At 54.6% G+C, this 19,308-nt stretch overlaps 1 protein-coding gene across 1 annotated transcript in view; it reads right to left on the bottom strand.

The window, feature by feature from the left end:
* Positions 1 to 11,994, bottom strand: part of KIF26A (kinesin family member 26A) — a 110,543-nt gene extending 98,549 nt beyond the window's left edge. Inside the window, exons 1-2 of the mRNA XM_075150954.1 lie at positions 10,818 to 11,994; positions 8,105 to 8,350 (exon numbers count right to left, since the gene is read on the bottom strand). Coding sequence (XP_075007055.1) covers positions 8,105 to 8,350; positions 10,818 to 10,952 — 381 coding nt within the window. The 5' untranslated portion in view covers positions 10,953 to 11,994. The remainder of the gene's footprint in view (positions 1 to 8,104; positions 8,351 to 10,817) is intronic.
* Positions 11,995 to 19,308: the final 7,314 nt, after the last annotated feature.

Raw genomic sequence — 19,308 nt, forward strand, 5'->3', positions numbered from 1 at the left:
CAAAATTTTCCTTTTTTCCATTTAAAAATAATTTTTTTTTAATGAAAAACTAATAAGTAACACACTTTGGCATAAACTTCAACAGCAGTATGAGGGACTGAAGCAACTAAAGAGTTCCCGGTTTACTATGAGGCCACACCACATTTCCACAAGGCAGCTTTCTAGTTTCATCACAGGGAGGCACAGATGCAGATAAACCCCTGTTAGATAGCATTGGTACAGCTCTAATCCACGCTCCCTGAGCTGATCCGATACCTGCTACTTAAGCAAGCTCCCCTTTGCCTGGACGTACACCACAGCACCTTCAATCCCCTTACACAACCTCACCACTCCCCTCCTGGTGAGCTGGCAGATTTTCAGGACTATCTGTTACTATCTTCATGGTTATCTGAAGTCCCTGGCTTTGTTTTCTGTATTTTCCGTAGCAGAGACCCCAGCCCCAGAACCCTCTCCCCTACCCCCAACACAGAGACACCCAACCTGAAAGTTCATTTGCCAGTCAGACTCCACTGGTTTCTGTGTCCCTGTGGTGTTATATATTTTTCCTTATTATGCATATTACAGGAGCAGTCAGCCCTACTAAGAACAGCAGTCAGTGATGCTCGATGCCATCCATACAAGCCAATAGCAAGAGAGAAACTCTCCACAACAACAACAAAAAAATTTACTGGAAATGGACAAAAGAGGGAAACATTTTCTCTCTGCTGGGCAAAGGAGAAATTAAGCACGTGGATATTAAGCAGCTTGTCCAGATTCACAAAGTCAGTGAAAGATCTAGGGATTAAATTCAGGTCTTGCATCTCTGCCCCGTGTCTAAACGGGACACAGTTCCTCCTGTTAACAAAGGCAGCAGGAGGCATGATTCTCCTGAAAGTAAGGCTCAAGTGTTCTCCCATTAGCCACTCATCTGAAAGACTATAAAAAATTAGTAGACACTTGTAAAAGAAATCAGCCTGTTCCTGATCACGAGCACAGCCAGCGGCGGAGACAAGACTCCCGCCTTCCTGAAGATGCCTTCCATTTGGGGATATACTGGACACGTAAGTACAAAATAGTTATTCCACAGAGCTGCAGGTCTGAAGTCAGAGAACAGGGAGACAAATCCAGGCAAACCAAATTCCATGGATTTCCAGTAAATTAAAAAAATGAGGATACAAGACTCCCAAATGGACAGCTGTCTGCCACACTCAATGTGAGCAATATCCAAATAGATCTAGTTCCGGAAGGTAATCCAATTTTGAGAAAGACAAGAGCATCGTCATGGAAAAGTCTTCCATAAGACACGCACACATTTCCAGACAGATTCTCCTCCTCTAGCCAGGGTGAAGCAAAATCTCCTCTCACTTCTCATGAGAAAATGTTCATCAGCCAGATGAAAACCCAGGGACAAACTGGCTCTTCTTTCCATCAGCATCCTCACTGTGGGAAAAAGGATTCAGACCCACAGAGTGCAGTTATCGCAGGGTACCCAAGCAGCAGGAGACCCATGCAGCAATGGTAGGCAATCCTGGTCTTGGGAAAGAAAAATCTCTTGGTGGTTTCAGCCATCCCCGCTCCAATACCCTGCGGTGCCAGGTCCAGAGCAGCAGCCACTATCAGCTGCTGTGGGCCCGGGGAGAGGAGGATGACTACAGCCTCCTACAACCTCGCTGTTAACAAGTCAGAGGTTGGGATCACTGTAGGTGGAAACTCTTGGCAAAAACAATAAAGCAGCTACTACATATTTCAACAGGTTCAAAGTAACCTCAGATGTTAGGAACAGATGCTCTTTTCCACCCCCTGGGATTTTGAAATGGTTTATGTGTTTCCTCCCTTTTCCCTAATAGGGCAGGGTGCTGAAGGAATTAGCTACAGAAAGAGCCGGAGCAATACTAATTACCGTCAGCTACCCGGGAGACTGCAGTACCTTGAGCTAATTGCGCGATCCCCGCTCCCCCACTTCAGATCCCCCAGTGAGAAAGTCTCTTGCCTCCGGCATCTGAACTGCAAGATAATCCCACTCACCTGTATTTTAAAAGGGCATGCTTGAAAATCCTAAATGTCTAAAGCAAACTCATTACAATTAGTTTCTGTGGCCTATCATACAGCATGGGGACTACTGCACTGGCTGAAACAAGGGAACTGCTCACGTCAACAAATTTGACACGGTGTTGTCACTAACCCCGTTATTAGACTGCACACGTACCTGAAATCCACATCTGAGCTCATAGCCTGAAGCACTCCACAGCCAAGTCTCTGCAAGAATCTCTCTCACAAAATTAAATATTAAAAGTACATCTCAAAAAAATGCCCCGTAGTTTCATATTTATTAACAAAGACATTACTTTTCCATTTACGCGTTTTCGAAATGTTAAATATAGAACATTTTAAGGTGCATTTAGTGCTTGTAAAGAGCCCTGAAAACTAGATTCATCTCCAGAGGAATCTGTAAAAAACAGTTCTCCCATTCAGTTCCCCTTATCCACATCAATCCAGTTGCAGAAAGGCCTCCCAAGAAAACCAGTCAGCCCCTCAGTAACACAGGACCCAAAGTTAGCCAAGATGCACCACAGGGTTTCTAAACCATCACTGGGCCTCTCAAATTCCAGGTGACCATGCCACTCAGTAGAAAGGGCTGACACATTAACAGAAAATGATGGACATGGGAAGAAAAACTCCACAGAAAGTCAGGGGTTGCTTCTAAAAGCTTAGACTTATTCCACGTGCACCTCAAATATTGTGAGAAGTCCCCACATGCTCCAAACCCTCGCTCTCTCAGGGAAGCATGAGCCTGCAGGAGAACGCTAAGGACACAGAGCTCGCTCCCAGGCTCCTCGGTGGGCAGCGCAGGCTCCTGAAGCACCCAACAGTGCACACAGCAGTGAGGAGACAGGCATCTGCAGCCAGGCATCACGCGAGCTCTCCTTGCTACTAGTCCGGCTGTCATCATGCCAGAGTGGCCAGGGTGGGAATAACAAAGCCTACCTGGCCCTCACGCATCAAGACCACAGTCCTCAATCCCGTGCCTGTCCTCTTGGCCTGGTTTTCCAAAGCAATGAGAACTGCTGCGTTGCCCTTCTTGCCATCCTCCTTGCTGCCAGCCCTCCTTAATAGCTTTTGAACCTGTCAAATGATCTGAAATTAAGGTGGAAGGCTCAGAAGTTGGGCAGGACCCACCTGTTATTTATTGTTTGGCAGAAGCCAGATGTCCAAGTACTAGCTTACTGTCAACCAAACAGTATGTGTGCAGCTGCAGATGCAGAGAAGGTGCTGCCTCTTATCAAGTCATCGGGGACAAGGAGGGAACAGCTGGGATTAATGCAGAAGGATGGGGAGAGCAAAGGAGGTGAGCAAAGCACCCATCCCACCAAACCATCCTTCCTTAGTTTTGCTACTCGTGGAAACATGCGGGGGCTATTTAGCATACAGGAGAAACCCACAGGAAAGAGCATGCCCTTCCCAAAACTTTGTTCTTCATCTTCCCTTCAGGTGATGCAATCAGCAGCACATACAGGTGTACCAAGAGACCACGGCTTTGATCAGAAGTGGGTGTGGTGGGAGTTCAATCCAGCAGCACTGCGTGGCATCTGTGCAGCTGAGACACATCAGTGCGAACAGTGTGTCTAAAGCCACTGCTATCCTCCCCTTTCTTCCAGAGAAGCCGGGCTTCCTCCAACTCTAACTGGTGTAACACGGCGGGCTAGGACTTGCTTAGCTCCCTCAAGTGATTCATGGTTCATTAGCACCCAAAAGCATGACCTGTCCTGGTCACCAAGACTCTCTGCAGACCAGGGCTGGCAGCATGCCTCTTTGTACCCAACCACAGCTTACCCAGTCAACTGGGAATATAGAGAATACTCAGGTTTTTTAGGTATCGGAGAAAAAGCATTGTCCGTCCCACCAGCAGTAAAGAGCCCACACTCACTCCTTTGTCCCTCAAACTCCCGGGAAGCCGTTCAGTGGTGTGCCTCGTGTAACACACACCGCAGACAATGCAACAGGGGAAAAAAAACAGGGGAGAAAAGAAGCTCTCAAAAATTCGGAAGCAAGAACTTGGCTGAACTCAAGCTACCATACGATACGTATGTTGCTGCCCCCCTTAACACTGCCTCCGACCCCCGCCTGCACTGGCAGTAGGTACCACACAAACTGCTCAGACTGGGGAGTCGGGGGTGAGGGTGGATGGGCACAGGTGAAATGAGGTGTCTGAATCCCTGGGCTCAGAGAAACACAATCCTCAATGCTAATCACTTCCAAAGTGAAATTCCTCTGATCTTAGCCTCCTGTCAGTAGCGATAAAAAAATTATTTTATTCCAGTATAATTGGGTACGATTATTACTCTTCCAGAACCAAAATATTTATACCAGTATAAAACCCTTCTGTGGATGTAGTTGTATCAATGTGTGCGTTCCTCATACCAAAAGAGCCTTCTTCCTCTGCTCATAAGGGATTAGCTAAAACCATTTTACAGTAGCTGTATATCCTTAAGGCTATGGCCTGCGCTAGAGGGAGTGCAGTTTACTTCCAGCGATGCAGCTGCAGGAGCACATCTCTCATGTCCTGCCTGTCCCCTTCCTTTCAGAGACATATACCTCGCTCTGACATACACCTCTTTAGAAATGACAGCGTTTGGGTTTACCGAACAGGGGCATCACGCAAATTAATTAATTAGCATTTGTGAATCACTGTGAAGATTTTAGGTGCTAAGTATTATTATTACTAATTCAATCTACATCCCCATTCATTTCTCAGCCTCTCCTGCGAAACTGCCAACAGTGATGCCAATTAGCGGTAATTGTTGTGGTGGTTTTGTGACAAGGCTATTTGCCAACTGGGAGTGAGACAGAGACCACCATTTCCCATGGATTGCCCCACAGCTGCCAACAGGAACAACTTCCAGGCACAACAACCTGCTCTCGACTCCAGCCAGAACCCTGGAGGTAGGAGATCCTGTATCCCATTACCAGCTCCCCAAGGACGCAGCCTGCAAGGCACATACAAAACTTTTAATTAGGGATAAACCAAGGCACTTTTTTTTTCCCCTCCTCCACTAGTTCAGGACTAGTGGCCCAGCAACTGATGCTGATACTGCAAAAACAAAATGCTAATCTGGAATAATTTCAGATTCTCGTTTCCATCCTTGCTTGACGAAAATCACACTTTGATTCACACACAGGCCTCACTGTGGCAGCAAACTGTAAAGGCAGCAGCAGTAAAGAGAAGGGAATTGAAGTGTAGGGTGCAGTAAATCTTGTACTTGGGAGAACTGTTAAAGAGTTTTAACATAAGCAAAGAGGTGTATCTTTTTATCAGCTGTCCACAGAGATTTGGAGGACTTTAAAGAGACACAAACAACTAACAGTATTCTGTAATCAATGCACATCATCTGAGCACCAAAACTTTAAATTATTTATATATTTTAAATACGTCTAATTGAAAAGACACCAACACATAAACTGTATGACTCATAGCCCTCACAAGCAATTAGATTTGTTATCCCTGCAGACTGCAAACAGTAGGTTGGCTTTTTATTCTAATGTGAATTCAATCCCTTGTCAGCTGCCCCACGCATGAGAATACACCTTCTCTCTTTCATCAGGAAAGATATCAACAGCAGGAAACTAGCCCTTCTTTCATCTCTGAGGCACCCACCCACCTTTCCAAAGGGTTTTCAACCAGGTGTGGAAATCTTTCTGAATCTGTGCTGAAAGATCCCTTAATTATTATGGCAAAGGAGGTAAATCCTTTGAGAGTAGCATGCTCCAAGCAGTAGTCTTCTGGTGTTTACTCACCCAGTAGTTGCTTAGTTTGACAGTGCATTAGAAGAGCTTGTAAGAAACTCTTTGCACTTTTATTGTATGGGCATGAAACTCTTACGGAGAGGAGCTGCTTTTTCAGATGTCTTGTTATATAATTAAACAAGAAAGGAAGGGGAAAAAAAAAAAGCAAGCTGCTTTTCTGGCACAAACATTACACAGTGCTCAACCTGCCAGCGTATTGCATCAGATTCCCACTGCAAGGCCAATTCGCGGCAGCTGAGTAGCCGAACCCCTGACTGTTATCTCCCGCTAACCTACTTCACACTCAGAAGGCAGTAAGTAGGGCTGTTTATTGCATCTTCCTTCCTGAGGAGCTGCTCACTACACCAGGATTAGTGGGGGTTTTGAGCTTGCAGTTAGGCTAGAGGTCTCACAAGCCTTAGAAAACGTATTTTTAAAAACTTTAAACATCTAACTCTACTGTATACTAGTCAATAAGTAAACTCCAGGTATCTGTTACTCTGTGATCAGGTCTGTCGAGGTTCTGACACTGTGATGACTGCTATTTTATTACGTTCCTAGGCATGCTTTGAAACCCTGCAGAAAAGGGGGATTAATTTACCCATCATCGAGTGCTTATCAAGGAAGTCCCCTGAGACTTGCAGGAAAGAGACCACACAAACAGGCCTTTGCTCACAGGTCTCTTCACCTGAACACCTGGCCAAGACCCCTGACTCTCCTGCACCGGCGGCTTTTTTTCCCATGACAGAGATCCGCTCCCAGATAGGACACTATTCTTTACGGCAGAGGCCCACCCCAACAACGGGAACAGGGGTTTATGTGCTCCTCGCTGAAGCAGCCTATCGCATGCACTTCACAAGGGGAAATTAAACTTCTTTCGCAGCAACCCAGAAAACAAAAGGTCCAGCAGTCCTGAATTCAATGAGATAAGATACGTGACCTTTTACACCACAGAAATAAGAGCCTGCTCCAAACCTAGCAAGTCAATAGAGAGACTCCTGTTGATTTCAAAGGGCTTTGGATCCGGCCCGAAAATACAAACCTCGCTGCGCATTCGGACGCTGCTCCACAATGCACTTCCAAACAAAACTATATTTAGATTCAATGGGAATTCTGTAGATCATACAGGAACTCTTTGAATGAAAACGAAGGTCAGTAGGGTTTGGCTTCCTCTTCAGACCCTCCCCCCCATTCTTGCAAACATCCAGATAAGCATTGTTTAGAAAACAATACGTTACTTCCAAATGTTATCAAAAACCCAACACACGGTTTGTGTGCCCTGGAATCAAATCTCAGGGTCTTCTCTTGCATTTTGCCCCATCAGCTAATCCTTAGGATCTCTTCAGGTGTCTAGGCAAGACTCTATCAAGACTCTATTTTTTCACCTGTATCACCTTTTAAGTTTTGTTTCATGTGCCCTCACTAAAGGAAAAGAGACAACAATAATAAAGACCTCTGATATACAGAAAACACACACAGAAAGAAAAAATGGGCAGGCAACTGCAATACACACGAATAAAGCTGCACATGTGTTAAAGGAAACCCCTGCCACGCTCACACACTTTCTCCATTCACTACCAGATTCCAAGGGCCACCGTGAGGCACAAACTGGAGGAAAATGCCCCAGTGGCACTGAGGACAGGAACAAGCCCATCAGCCAGGGAGGTACACTCAAGCCCCCAGACGGCAAAAGCCCAGCAAAACCATCCTGCTCAAACTTTCCTCCAGCCACAAACACGAGTGTGTGCTTTTCAGCTGCGTTTTATGGGCTGCTCAGAAGGAGGAGCTGAACCGCAGCCACCGGCTGCTTCTGTAGGAAGGATGAAGGCGCTGCAAAGCCCAGCAGCAGCACCGAGCCGGCATCCCCGAATCGGTGTCACCGGGGCTGGGAGGCAGAGGCCAGGGGGAGTAGCTCTTGCAGAGCGGGATGGGGAGCTCGTTTGGCACCGGGGCTCCCGGAGCCGCACTGAGCTCGACCGAGTGCGTGTCCCGGACGGCACCCGCACAGCCTCCCGTCTGCTCGCCCGCTCCTCTTGCCAAAGTCACTATTATTTTTTTAACTGTTTCTGGCAGCCGGTGACTGTAACGAAGGGTGAGCGCCCAGCCGCACAGTTTCGCTTTTTGATAAATCCTTGAACGGGAAATCCTTGAACTTCTGAAGAACTCTCCTGGGTTGGAAATCGCCGGCTTTGCCGTCACGCTCTCCTCCCGAATCCGCGGGGACGTACACCTGACCCCGCCCGGGCTGGGGGCCAGGCTCCCGCGGCCCCCGCACCCCCCATACCCGCCTCCCGCGACCGCCCAGCGGTGCTCGGCGCTGTACGGCCGGCCTGCGCGCACTTACCGGCGGGGCGTTGGGCGGGCAGCCGCCGGCGGCCAGCCGCGCCGCCTGCCTCCTCAGCTCGGCCAGCTGGGCCTGGCAGCTCCGGCACCAGCCCCCGGCCGCCGCCCGCTCCAGCGGCCGCGGCTCGGCCCCCGCGGCGGCCCCCGCTCCCTCGGGCGGCGGGCGGCTGGCGCAGCGCTCCTCCTCGGCGGCGGCCGGCGGCCTCTTCCGCGGGGAGAGCTCCCGCACCGCGCTCCCCTCCGCCACCTGCGGAAAGAGCAGAGCTCAGCGCCGCGGATCGCGGAGCAACGCGGCTCCCACCCCCCTCGCGGGGCACAAAAGGAAAAAGAAAAAAAAAGAAATAAGGAAAAAAAAAAAAGAAGCCCAAACGCTGGGAGGAGTGTGGCAACAACTTACCCCCGGCGCCCGGGGCTCAAGTCCCGGACCCTTCCTGCCCGCGGCCGCGATCATGATAGCGGGGGATGCGCCCCTGCCCCGCGCCCCGCTCCGCTAGTGCGGGCGGCGCGGTGCCCGGCGGCGCGGCCGGCCCGCGGCGCCCATGGCGGGGCGGGGGTCGGGGGTGCCAACAGTGATCTCGCCGGTTCCCCGCCGTCCGGGCTGCCGCGCTAGGTGATGTTGCCTCCCATGTTGAGAAGGGAGTGAAGTTTGGGTTGGGAGAGGGAGGCGGAGTGAGCTCCCCACGGCGGCACGGGGAAGGACCCGGAGCACGGGAGCACGTCGGAAAAAAGCTGGAAAAGTGCTCGGAGGGCAGGGGAGGAGGGGCTGGGCGGGGGCGGGTGGGGTGGGGTAAGCGGGGCGGGGGAGCCTCGGCCAGGGCGGACTGGGGTTGATGTTTGGGGTTGGGAGGGAAGATGCCTTTTCATAGTGACCCTTCAGGATAGCCCCAAACCGGTGTGACTAAAGCGTGGGCACTGCCGCCGTTGCCTCCTTCACACTCCAACACCCAAGTCCTCGGGAGTCAGGAAAAAAGGGCCGGGATGGGGGTGCCGGGCCAGGGTGGGGGTGCCGGGCCTGCTGCGGAGCGCGGAGGCAGGAAAGCCACGCAGGCGTCGGCTTCTGCCGCGGGCGCGGACCGGGCGCCGTGGATGCGGACCAGCTGCAAACGGGGCTCAGGGACCGGCAGGGGCCCGCTGCTCCCCTTCACCCCCGCGGCTGGTGCTCTCCTGCGTGGGTTGGGGGTTCGGTGCCCCCCCTCCGCGGGCAGATGCGCGGTACCGCGGGGCACAGCCCGCCACGGGGCCGAATCCCCAGCCGCTCGGCCGGCGCGGTGGGATGTTCCGACATGTGAAAATTGACCTGACAGATGGAGAAATTAACGTTCGCAGCTAATTGTCTACTTGGCTGCCGCTCCGGCTCGTATATTTAGCACTTTTCTCTTTTCTTAGGGTTTTATTTCCCCAGAGAGAGGAATACGCGCCACTGTCTGTCATTACTCGCCCCCGCCTGCCCGGTCCCGTTGCCCCCGCGGTGGGCAGGGGCCGAGCCCGGACGTGCCCGGCCCTGCCGAGCGGCCCCGCGCGGCGCAGCCCCGCCGCCGCCGTCCCTGTGACCAGAGCGCCACCTGCCGGCGCCGCGGCGGGGCCGCACACGGGAGCCCCCGGTCCCCACCCGGGACGGACCCGGAGCCGGAGCGGGAGACGGCAGCGGTGGCTTCCCTCGGCGATGCCAAACGCGGCTCCTTGTCTCCTTCCCCGCCACCGCGCGGGTGGGTGCTGGTGGCACTGAACCGTGGGGTGGGGTGTGCGGGGATGTGAGCAGCGCCGAGCACAAAGAGTGGGGAAAAATATAGATATGGGGGAAAAAAAAATCCAGCCCCTCAAGAGGCACCTTCCCCGGCCGCTTAAACTTTCCTGGCTCTCCCGAGCCCGTGTCTGAAGCGTCGCCCCCAAATGGCCGCACGCCCCGGGGGAGGGCTGGGGCCGCGTGCGCCCCGGCACGGCCCTGAGGCGGCCCCACACGGCGGGCAGAGCCCCTCGGGGCACTGCGGCCGCTGCCCCTCGCCCGCCCGGACCGGTCGCCTGGAGCCCGAGGAAAGTTTGGGTGGGGAGGTGAAGAGGAGAGACGAGGGGAGCACGGGCTGTTGCCCGGGAGCTGCCGTGTGCCCCTCTCGGGGGCGGGCGGGGAAGCGGGGCTGGCACAGACACAGGCGCCCGGGCGGTGCGCCCCGGCTCCCTTCTCCCGCCTGCTCGGGGCTCTGCAGGTCTCCGGGAACTTGCTCCGAAATTTCATGTGCCCGAATAACGGCTGCAAAACCCGCCCTCGGCTCCAAGGCTCAGGTTGGACGGGGCGGGGGGTAAAGGGGTGTGCTCCCCGGCCGGCGCTGGGGCTGATATCTGAGCCGCGCTCCTGGGCTGAGCCACCTCCTTGTCTTACTGAGTAAAAAAAACCTCCTGGAAATACCGGGACGCGGTGGCCCCGGTCCCCATTTGAAGCCGAGGAGCACAAGGCGCCGCGGTGCCCGGGCGAGCGCCCCGGGAGCGGGCCGGACAGCGCGGTCCCCGCGTGCCGCTCCGCGCTGCCCCGCGTCGCTCCGCGGAGCCGCCAGGACTGTTCGTGGTGCTGAAACCCGCCCCGGCACCGCCGCCGCCAACTTCGCACCGCCAAGTTTGCCATCCGCTTCCCGTGAGCCGGCCCGGGGCAGGGCAAGCAGGCGGCCCCCCCCCGGCCCCCTCCCAGCCCCCAGCCCCCCGGGGCCGGGGCAAGGTCTCCTTACCTTGGCTTTCCTCCGCAGGAGGTGGCTGGTGAAGCCGAAGATGATCTCCGAGTCCAAGCACAAGGCTCCTATCTCCAGCAGGCTGGGGTTTTTCCTCGTGGCGTTGGAGGCATCGGGCGGTTTTTGAAAAGCCATAGTTTGGGGTTGGAAATATCCAGCTCCCTGAGCGGAGGCGATGTATTTGTATACACACACACACACACACACACTCACACACAAAAAAAAGGATAAAATAGCAAACACCTCCCAGCCCTTAAAAAAGAAGAAAAAGAAAGAAAAAAGCCAGACGCGGGTGCGTTACTCCTCCATCTGCCAGGACGCGCGCCGCCGGGGTGAGGTAGCCAGCAGCCGGGCAGACCCACCAGCCTCGCTGCCTCTCTCTGCCTCTCTCCGCCGCTCTCCCTCCCGTTTTATCCCCCCTCCAGCGCACCTTGCCTGACGAGCGAGCGCGGGTGCGGGCCCCGCTCAGTGCCCCGCCAGCGCCGCGGCCGGGGCCGCCGCTGCGCTGGGTGCGCGGGGCCGGCAGCGCCCTGCTCCCCCGCCGCCGGCCATCAGCTCGCCGAGCGAGGGGGCTCCCACCGCCCGCTGGCCAGGAGCCCGCACTGCGAGCCTCCTGCCTCCCCCCATCCACTGCTGGGTGGGTTTAGTGGCTGGTGGTGGTTTTTTTTTTTTTCCCTCCTCCTTCTCCTCCTCCTCCGGGGTGAGCGCAAGGAGGGAAAAGCTGCCAGTGAAGTCAGTTTAGGAGGGGAAAAAGACACGCACAAAAAAAAAAAAAAAAAAAAAAGGAGGAAAGGAAGGAAAAAAGAAAAAAAAAAGGGAAGGGAAAAAAAAAAAGGAAAGCCTGAGGGAGCAGAAGTGAAGCACTTTCCGGAAGGGATCCGGCCTTTCACTCCTCTGAAAATCTTCCCCCTCTTTTTCCCCCCCTGCTTAATTTTATTTGCAGTGGGTGAGGATGGCAAGAGGGAGCGAGCTCCTCCTCATCGAGGGGGCCGAGAAACAGGTCCCTGATGGCTGCCCCGGGGAGAAGGGAAGCTCTCCCTGCAGGCTGCCTCTCCGGCCGCCCCCCTCCGCCGCACCACTGCCGCCCCCACGTACGCGTGTCCCCGCGCGTGTCCCCGCCTGGGGGCCGGGGCAGAGCTCTTGCATCGAGGGTCTCCGCCGGGGCGCGGCCGGTCGGGGCGGGCGGGATGGATCGGGCTCCCCGGCAAAGCGGGGGAGGGGGCTCCGGGCAGAGCGTTAATCCCTTCCCGTGTACTTTCCGCTAAACACATAATTCACCCCCTGACAAAAGCATTATCCCGCTTCATAATGCCTGCAGTGAAAGTGAGCTGAATAATCTGTTTAGCCGGGCTCTGCGGGGGACGGCGCCCCCCCCTCTCCCTCCCGCGGGCTCCGCGCCGGCCGCCCCACCCGGACACGGGGCGCCGCTGGCGGGGGCAGCCGCGGCCGGTCCCGCCGTCCCGCTCTTCCCACCCGGAACTGCGCCCTGGGAAGGGCTGAGGTCCTGCCCCGCAGCCTGGCCTCGGCCGGCGGCCGGCACGTCGGGGGTGAGCTGCGTGGCCATGGGTGCTGTGGGGAAGCGGGGAGGGAGGGAGGAAAGGAGGGATGGAGATGGAAGGAAGGAAGGAAGGAAGGAAGGAAGGAAGGAAGGAAGGAAGGAAGGAAGGAAGGAAGGAAGGAAGGAAGGAGGGAAAGAAGAAAGGAAGGAAGGGGAAGGAAGGAAAAGTAAGAGAGAAAAGAGAGGAGAGGAGAGGAGAGGAGAGAAGAGAAGAGAAGAGAAGTCAAGTCTTAAGTCTCTATGGCCACAAAAGGACACCATAGCTTCTCTTTACTCTGAATTTACTAGGTCACCTGTTCTGGGCTTCTAGCTAATGATGAGCCTGTGTGTTAGAGGTGGGTTAATGGGTGGCTCTGTACAAGGGAGGTGGAATACAGGTGTCACAGGCAGGCACAGGAGGGCTGCTGGGCTGGAGGAGAGGAGGAAGGGAATGGTGAGATGCTTACAGCAAAGGGGCAAGGATTTGTTTGGCTCCTTATTGTCTCCCTTCCTGATGTAGATGATCTCAGACCAGACATGTGCCAATGTGTCAGCTGGTCCCTGAATCCACCTGGGAATGGAGTCTGCAGGGACTGAGCCCCTCTGCCACCTTGCACAGACCCATCCTTTCACCCCCCACCAACTCCATCCTAGCCTCCTGCCTCTCTATGCACCACTCTGCATGCAAAGTCTTCCACCACCCTCCCCTGCACAGGTGGGACATTCCCCTGCCCCGGAAGATCCCCGTGCTTGGAAGGTGCTACATTACCAAGGGGCTGGGAAGAAGAGGGTGAAGGGGAGGGCAGAAGGAAAAACAATTCAAGCAAAATGGTGGTATGAAGATCAGCTGCCCAGGTAAAGTGTGTCCCACACAGGCCCTCAGCCCAGGTGTTCAGCATGAGGTAGAACAGTGCCCATCACCAGAACCCAAAGCATCAAATGTCATTTCCCATGCATTGGGGAAAGAGGCTTGGAAAGATCCAAGGGCAGAGACAAACATGGCCAGGCCAGCGAGGCCTGTTGCCTGCTTTGTGGACGGCCTGAGGCATCTGTCCCCATGCCCCACATCTTCAGCCCAACCCAAGTTTAAGGACTCACATCGCGCTGGTCTGGCGCCAAGGAGAGCCCAGCTCTTCCCTGTCCCCAGGGCACCTCCAGCCCACCAGGCCTCCCTTCCCCACCACAGTTTGCCCCTCTTCCCCAGCTCTTGGCAAGGACCCTAGGAAGGTCTGGGTCTAAAATATGCCCTGAATGTCAGGCACTGAGGATCCCTGTGCAACCCCAACCTCACCCTAATCCTGGAAATTCTCTCTTCAATCACCCCTATTAAAGTAAGTATCTCCCCACCCCACTGCCCTCAGGTGTCTTGCCGATAAACAAGCTGAAGGGAAAGTTATTAGCTTTTATTCATGGTGTCTAAACTAAAGTAAAACATCAACAGGGTGACTGTACATAATAATAGACTAGATAAAGTCCATTTTTCTTGGGCCCTCTGAAAGCGATCCCCGAGCATTAAAACAGGTCTCTTAATAAATATCTTATCTCCCTGCCACAGAGCCCCGGCTGCAGATAACCAGACAGCCATTACTGTACCTCTGAAATAACCCCATTTCCATCAGGGCCACTTCAAACAGGGTCCTCTTTAAAGACCCCCTCCCTCCCCGAGGGGAGGTGGGGGAAGCTTGAACACCCTGGGCAGAGGGGAGCCAGCAAGGGGCAGGGGATTTCATCCAAGTCCCCAGGCAGGGTGGGGGTTGCATTGCAATGCATTCCCTTCCATAAGTAACCATGCAGCGAGGCATTCCCTCTGGAAGCCAAAAGCCTAAATCCATGCCACCCCCCCGTGCCATGCCCTGCATCGGACTGAGGGGTGCTGGGCTCCCACAGCCCAGCTCCCTTGGACCTGCTCTGCAAGCGGAGAGAAGGTTGGGCAGGGGAGCAGGGACACAGCAGGCAGCTGCCATCTCCTCGAGGGAAAAGGCCTTCCCAGTGTGCACATCCCAGGCTGCAAGGTGATGCTGTACAGGTTGCAGTGGACTCCTTTATTAATACACCATACAGGTGATACTGGATTTATTAAGTATATTGCTGTGATTTCACATTTAATTTACTAAGAATACAATGGTTTGGGCTAGAGGACCCGAGGGAAATCTAGGCAACAGTGAGCAAAAATCCATGAAATTCAATGTAGCACACTAATCATGGAGGCATTATAGTATTAATTGCTATAATGATATACTTCTAATCCTATCTTACACCGCGCCACATAATTTCATTGGGTAAGAGAGGAAAGGAATTAAATTTAGTTCAATACAGGCAAGCATGTAACTTAATAGAGTAGTTTGACTCCTGCACACTCACGGGTTTAGAGCTAATGTCACGCAATGCGGTCCGCAGTGGGGAAGAAGGACAGCACAAGACTTTTGACACTCTCACCGAAATCTGGAAGCAATATGGAAAAGTGTTAGATTTCTGCTTTTCGAGAGGCAACCCGGCCATATAAAGGATAATTAGAATTCGTTGTAAAGATGATTTATCATGTCTATCATTGTGCTTGAAAAGGCTAGGTCACCCATGAATGCTGATGAAATTTCAAAGATCTACTCCCCAAGGACTCTCCGCATCTGCTGCCCTCTGAGATGGGGAAATAGCCCAGGGCAAGCTTCTCATTAATACCACAGGAAAATATAAGCATTTTGTCCGACATAACATTTTTCTTCAGTATTATACCTGACACGATCAGACCTTTAAATAACGTGGTAATAGGGCTCACTTTAAAGTTCATGTACTTGGTGTCGCGTCCCCCCTCCCCGTTCCCCCTCCCAGGTTTCAGCTAGGTAGTACCTCCCTCTAACAAGGCAGCGGTTCGACCCGAAACACACTTTCTCCCGTAACAAATATTGAGTGAGGTGGGCGGAGGTGGTAAAAGTAGCTTTTGATCTTGTTTGTATAATATGCAAAAGGACATCAAAGCGAGGGAAGAGGGGGAGGGAGAGAAAGGAAAGCAGAGCAGGAATAGCCCTAGACACGGGAACACCAAATAGCTCATGAATAGCTAAATAAAACGTAATTAGGAAAACACGATAAATTAGTGGTTCTTTAAAGAGAGAGATGGCGGAGCGGGCTGGGAGAGCGGCCAGGGGAGGCGGGCACGTCCCCTTTTCAAAGCCGGCCCCGAGGGCAGCCCAAACCTCGGAGGGGAGGCGGGAAAGCCCCGGGGGCGCCGCTCGGCAGGACCCCGCGGAGACCCCCCCCCTCCTCCCCGCCGCCGCGGGAGCGGCTTCCCCCGGCCCGTCCCGCCCGGGGAGCCCCCGGGGCAGCGCGCACCGGCGGGGGAAGCCGGGAGGGGGGCACCGGCGGGGCCCGGTCCCTCTCCCTGGGGCGGGGTAAAGGGGAGCTGGTTTCCCCGCGAGGCGCTGCAGGTTTCGGGGCGTTCCCGGGCGCTCCCCACCCCGGGCTGCGCGGGGGGCGGCCTGGGAGCCGCGGGGGCGGCCGTTTGTTTGGGGTTCGTCTGTTTGTTTGCTGTGTGGCCTCTCCTTTATTTTGATCAGGCCCGGTTGCCGGCGCTGGGTTTAATTGATTTGCGGGGTGGGCAGTTGAGACCATCAAGGGAAACTTCAGCCCTTGCAGACTGCAGAGAAAAATAACGATCGTATCGGTGAAAGCGTCGTGAAAAGCAAACACATGCCCCCCCCCCCCCCCGCACATGTTCACACGCAGATGGGGATGCGGCCACCCCGGAGACCCGGCGGTGCCCGGGTGAGGCTGCAGGGCCGGACCGGCCGCCTGGGACGCCCCTGGGGCCCAGGGGGGCGCCCAGAGAAGCCCCCGGGCCTCTCCCGGTGGCCAGCTGCAGTCTGAGGGCTGCAAGAGGGAAGACGCCGGCTCCGCGGTGGCTCCGCGGGCGGGATGCGTCTGCACCAGATGGGCTGGAAAGGGCACACAGAGAAGAGAGGCCAACCTTACCCCCCGAGGCAGATTTCTTCTCCCCGAGATAAGCCGGGCTGGCAGGCTCCGTCCTGCCTCCGGGCAGTTCTCCTTCCAGCTCTGCGCTTGGGTGCCTCTTACCCACAACACTGGGGCTCTGCCCTCTGCTCACTGCACTGGTGCTTCCTTGGACCCCTGTGGTCCTGGGAGTCCAGCCTGCCCTGTAGGACCCTTTTTCAGCTCCCACCACAGCACCGGGGCTCCCTGCCATGGTAAGGCCATGCCCTGCCTGCAGTTGGGGCAATTCAGGCCACAGGGTGGATCTCACAAGTCCGGAGCAAAGCAGGGGCTTAAGCAAGCCATGACCTGCCTTGTAGGGGAGGGCTGGATAAAACAACTTGATGCAAGGTCTCTCCTGTCGCTGCCTGGGCCTGGCAGCTCAGAGCTGATCTCGGGCCTGCTCTGACTCGGTCCCTTGCCTCTTCGTGACCCTGCTCTCCAAGGGGAGATCGAAAGCCCTCCTGTAAACAACTGGTGAAGGTCAGGGGAAGGAAAGCCTGACACTACTTAATGAAAGACAGTTGCAGACAATCTTTTGCTCAGTTGTCCGTGTCTGGGAGGTGTGGGGATCTCTGTGTTCAAGCTTTTTAATTTCCATTCTAATTTGCAAGTCATAAAGAGAGACAGTATGCAATCCATGGTCTCCCGTTTAATTTCTTGTCACCCTAATCATGCCAGTTTAACCCTCACTTGCTTGCCTAGGTGCTTTTTATGCTTGGCCCTAGCTACCATCTCCTCTGTGAAATGTGCCGACCCGGACACATTAGTGTCCTGCTTGCACTATAGATCTGTGGTTCTAATGCTATTTCAGTGACCTCTGCCTAAATGCATTTAAGCAGCAGCCCGTAGGAAGAGCGGCAAAAAAAAAAAAAAAAAACAAACACCTCTGCCTTTTTTTTAATGTTTGGATGGATGGTATTTAGAGGGGCTGGTGGGAGTGAGGATTACTTTTTCTGAGCTCTGCCCGCCTGGGTAGAACCACCTTTTCCCTCGGTGCGGGGACAGGCATGCGGGGAGTCCCTCGCAAGGCTGTGCAGTGCGGGGGGCACAAAACCTGGTCCCCTTTCCGTGCTGCCGGGGGACCGGCGGGGCGGCGGTTCAGCACCCTGGACAGCGGCCCCGCTCCAGCTCAGGCCCCGGCGCTGCCGCCTCCCCGCGCCCGGGACCGCTCCTGCTGCGGAGCGACGGGACCCGGCAGAAGGTGCCCGGACGACCCGGCCTCGGCGGACGTGTGGGGCAGATGTTAAACAAAAAAAGAGCTTCTGGCAGCAGCTAGGGGCTGTGTTTTAGTCTCCTTGTGGCTTTGGCAGAGGGATCCCGCGGGCTGCAAGGGATGTGTGGTGACGGACGCTCCCGCAGGAGCGGGTGCTCTGGGGACTGTTCTGCTCCCTCCCGTGACAGGTTTGCGTTACCCAGCCCACATAAACAGCGTGAGAAGCGATTAAAAAAATCACTTGTGCCTTAAACAAGGTAGCAGCCCTGCACCGCCCACCGCTGCCGCGGTCCACGGGGCGCCACGGGCGAATCTTCACTCTGCTGCAGGGGCAAATCGCAAACCGCGATTAACCCAGTCTCCTCCTCTTCCTTCTCCTCGCGTTAACGGAGTGACTCCGGATGGCGGGGAAACCCTCTCGTGGGGCTGCGAGCGCCCTGGGCAGCAAACGGCACCTAGGGGAGACTTCGTGCGCGGGGGAGGGCAAAGAGGGAGGGAACAAACCAGTCCTGGCTTCTAGCCTTCATCACATAGTTCCCCTGTCTCTCCAGTACGGCGGACATGGAGGTGTTCCCAGGGACTCTGCTTTGTGACAAACGACTCATTCAAAAAGCAAACATCAAGTTCTACACAACCATATTTTCATCAAAGGTAGAATAGCGTCACAACAAACATGAAAATATCCAAGAAGTTGCAGCAGAAAGAATCGGCTTTGCTGCCCACACACAGCAGAAGCATTTACAGACTTTGTGACTTGAGAACACAGCGTGCATAGCCCTGGAAATACAGCCTCCTCCCCTCCCTCGTCCCCCCCTACACAATGAAGATTATATTGTAAGGAACAAAGTCGCCAGGCGTGCTCCAGAGAGCTCGGCGTGGCCTCCTCTTGTATCTCCTCTCAGCTCATCCGATGCCTTGATTACTGGAGAAGTTGCTGTTTTATTTCCTTCACCACATTGGATCTCGAGTGCATTTTTCTTACTGCCTTGGCCAAAGACGAATGCTTTAACCAAGCAGAGAGACTCAATTTTCTAACCTCAATTTTTAAATATATTTGATTGGAAAGAGAAAATTGTGTATCTCAACTAAAATGGGGCTGCTCTGTCAGCAAGAGAAAACGAACAGAGCAGGTGATTTTTTTTCAACAGCCTAGTGGCTCCTCAGAGCAGGTTTCACTCGCAGCAACAGGCAGGAACTTTTTGATTGAAAAATACTGGTAATCCTGAGAACTACACCAGGGGAGCTTGAATCCCAAACCTCAAGCAAACACAAACCGAAGAGTATTCATCAGCCTGCAAGCAGCCGCCGCGCTTCCCGAGCCGCCCGCCCTGCTGCCACAGCGCGGCAGCTGCTGCCGCCCGCCCCCGGCAGATGGCGCTGCTGCGCCAGGAACCGCCCGGGGAGCCCCGCCCGCCCCGCCGAGCCCGCGCTCGGAGGTGGGGGAGCCGCCCGGGGGAGGGGGGCTGCCGGGGCCACTGAAGTCGAGTGGACCAGCCCACGCCTGCATGGCAACTGCTGGAATTCAGCCGTGCCTTTTGCGCATGAGAAGAAGTCCCCATAAAACACGTATCGCAATAAACAAGTGAATCAGCGGACCATCAGTGGTCCTCCTTTCTTTCTTCCCTTCCCCCCCGCCCCGGCCTGCATAAGGGTGCTTTATAAGGGAAGTTTTAAAATCAAGTGGCTAGACCAACCAATTCATCGATCGGTCTTCTTCAGAAAACCTTCTTTTTCGAGTTATTCAACTTTTGTGC

Source organism: Calonectris borealis, chromosome 5 (assembly GCF_964195595.1).
Source record: "Calonectris borealis chromosome 5, bCalBor7.hap1.2, whole genome shotgun sequence".
Classification (NCBI taxonomy): domain Eukaryota; kingdom Metazoa; phylum Chordata; class Aves; order Procellariiformes; family Procellariidae; genus Calonectris; species Calonectris borealis.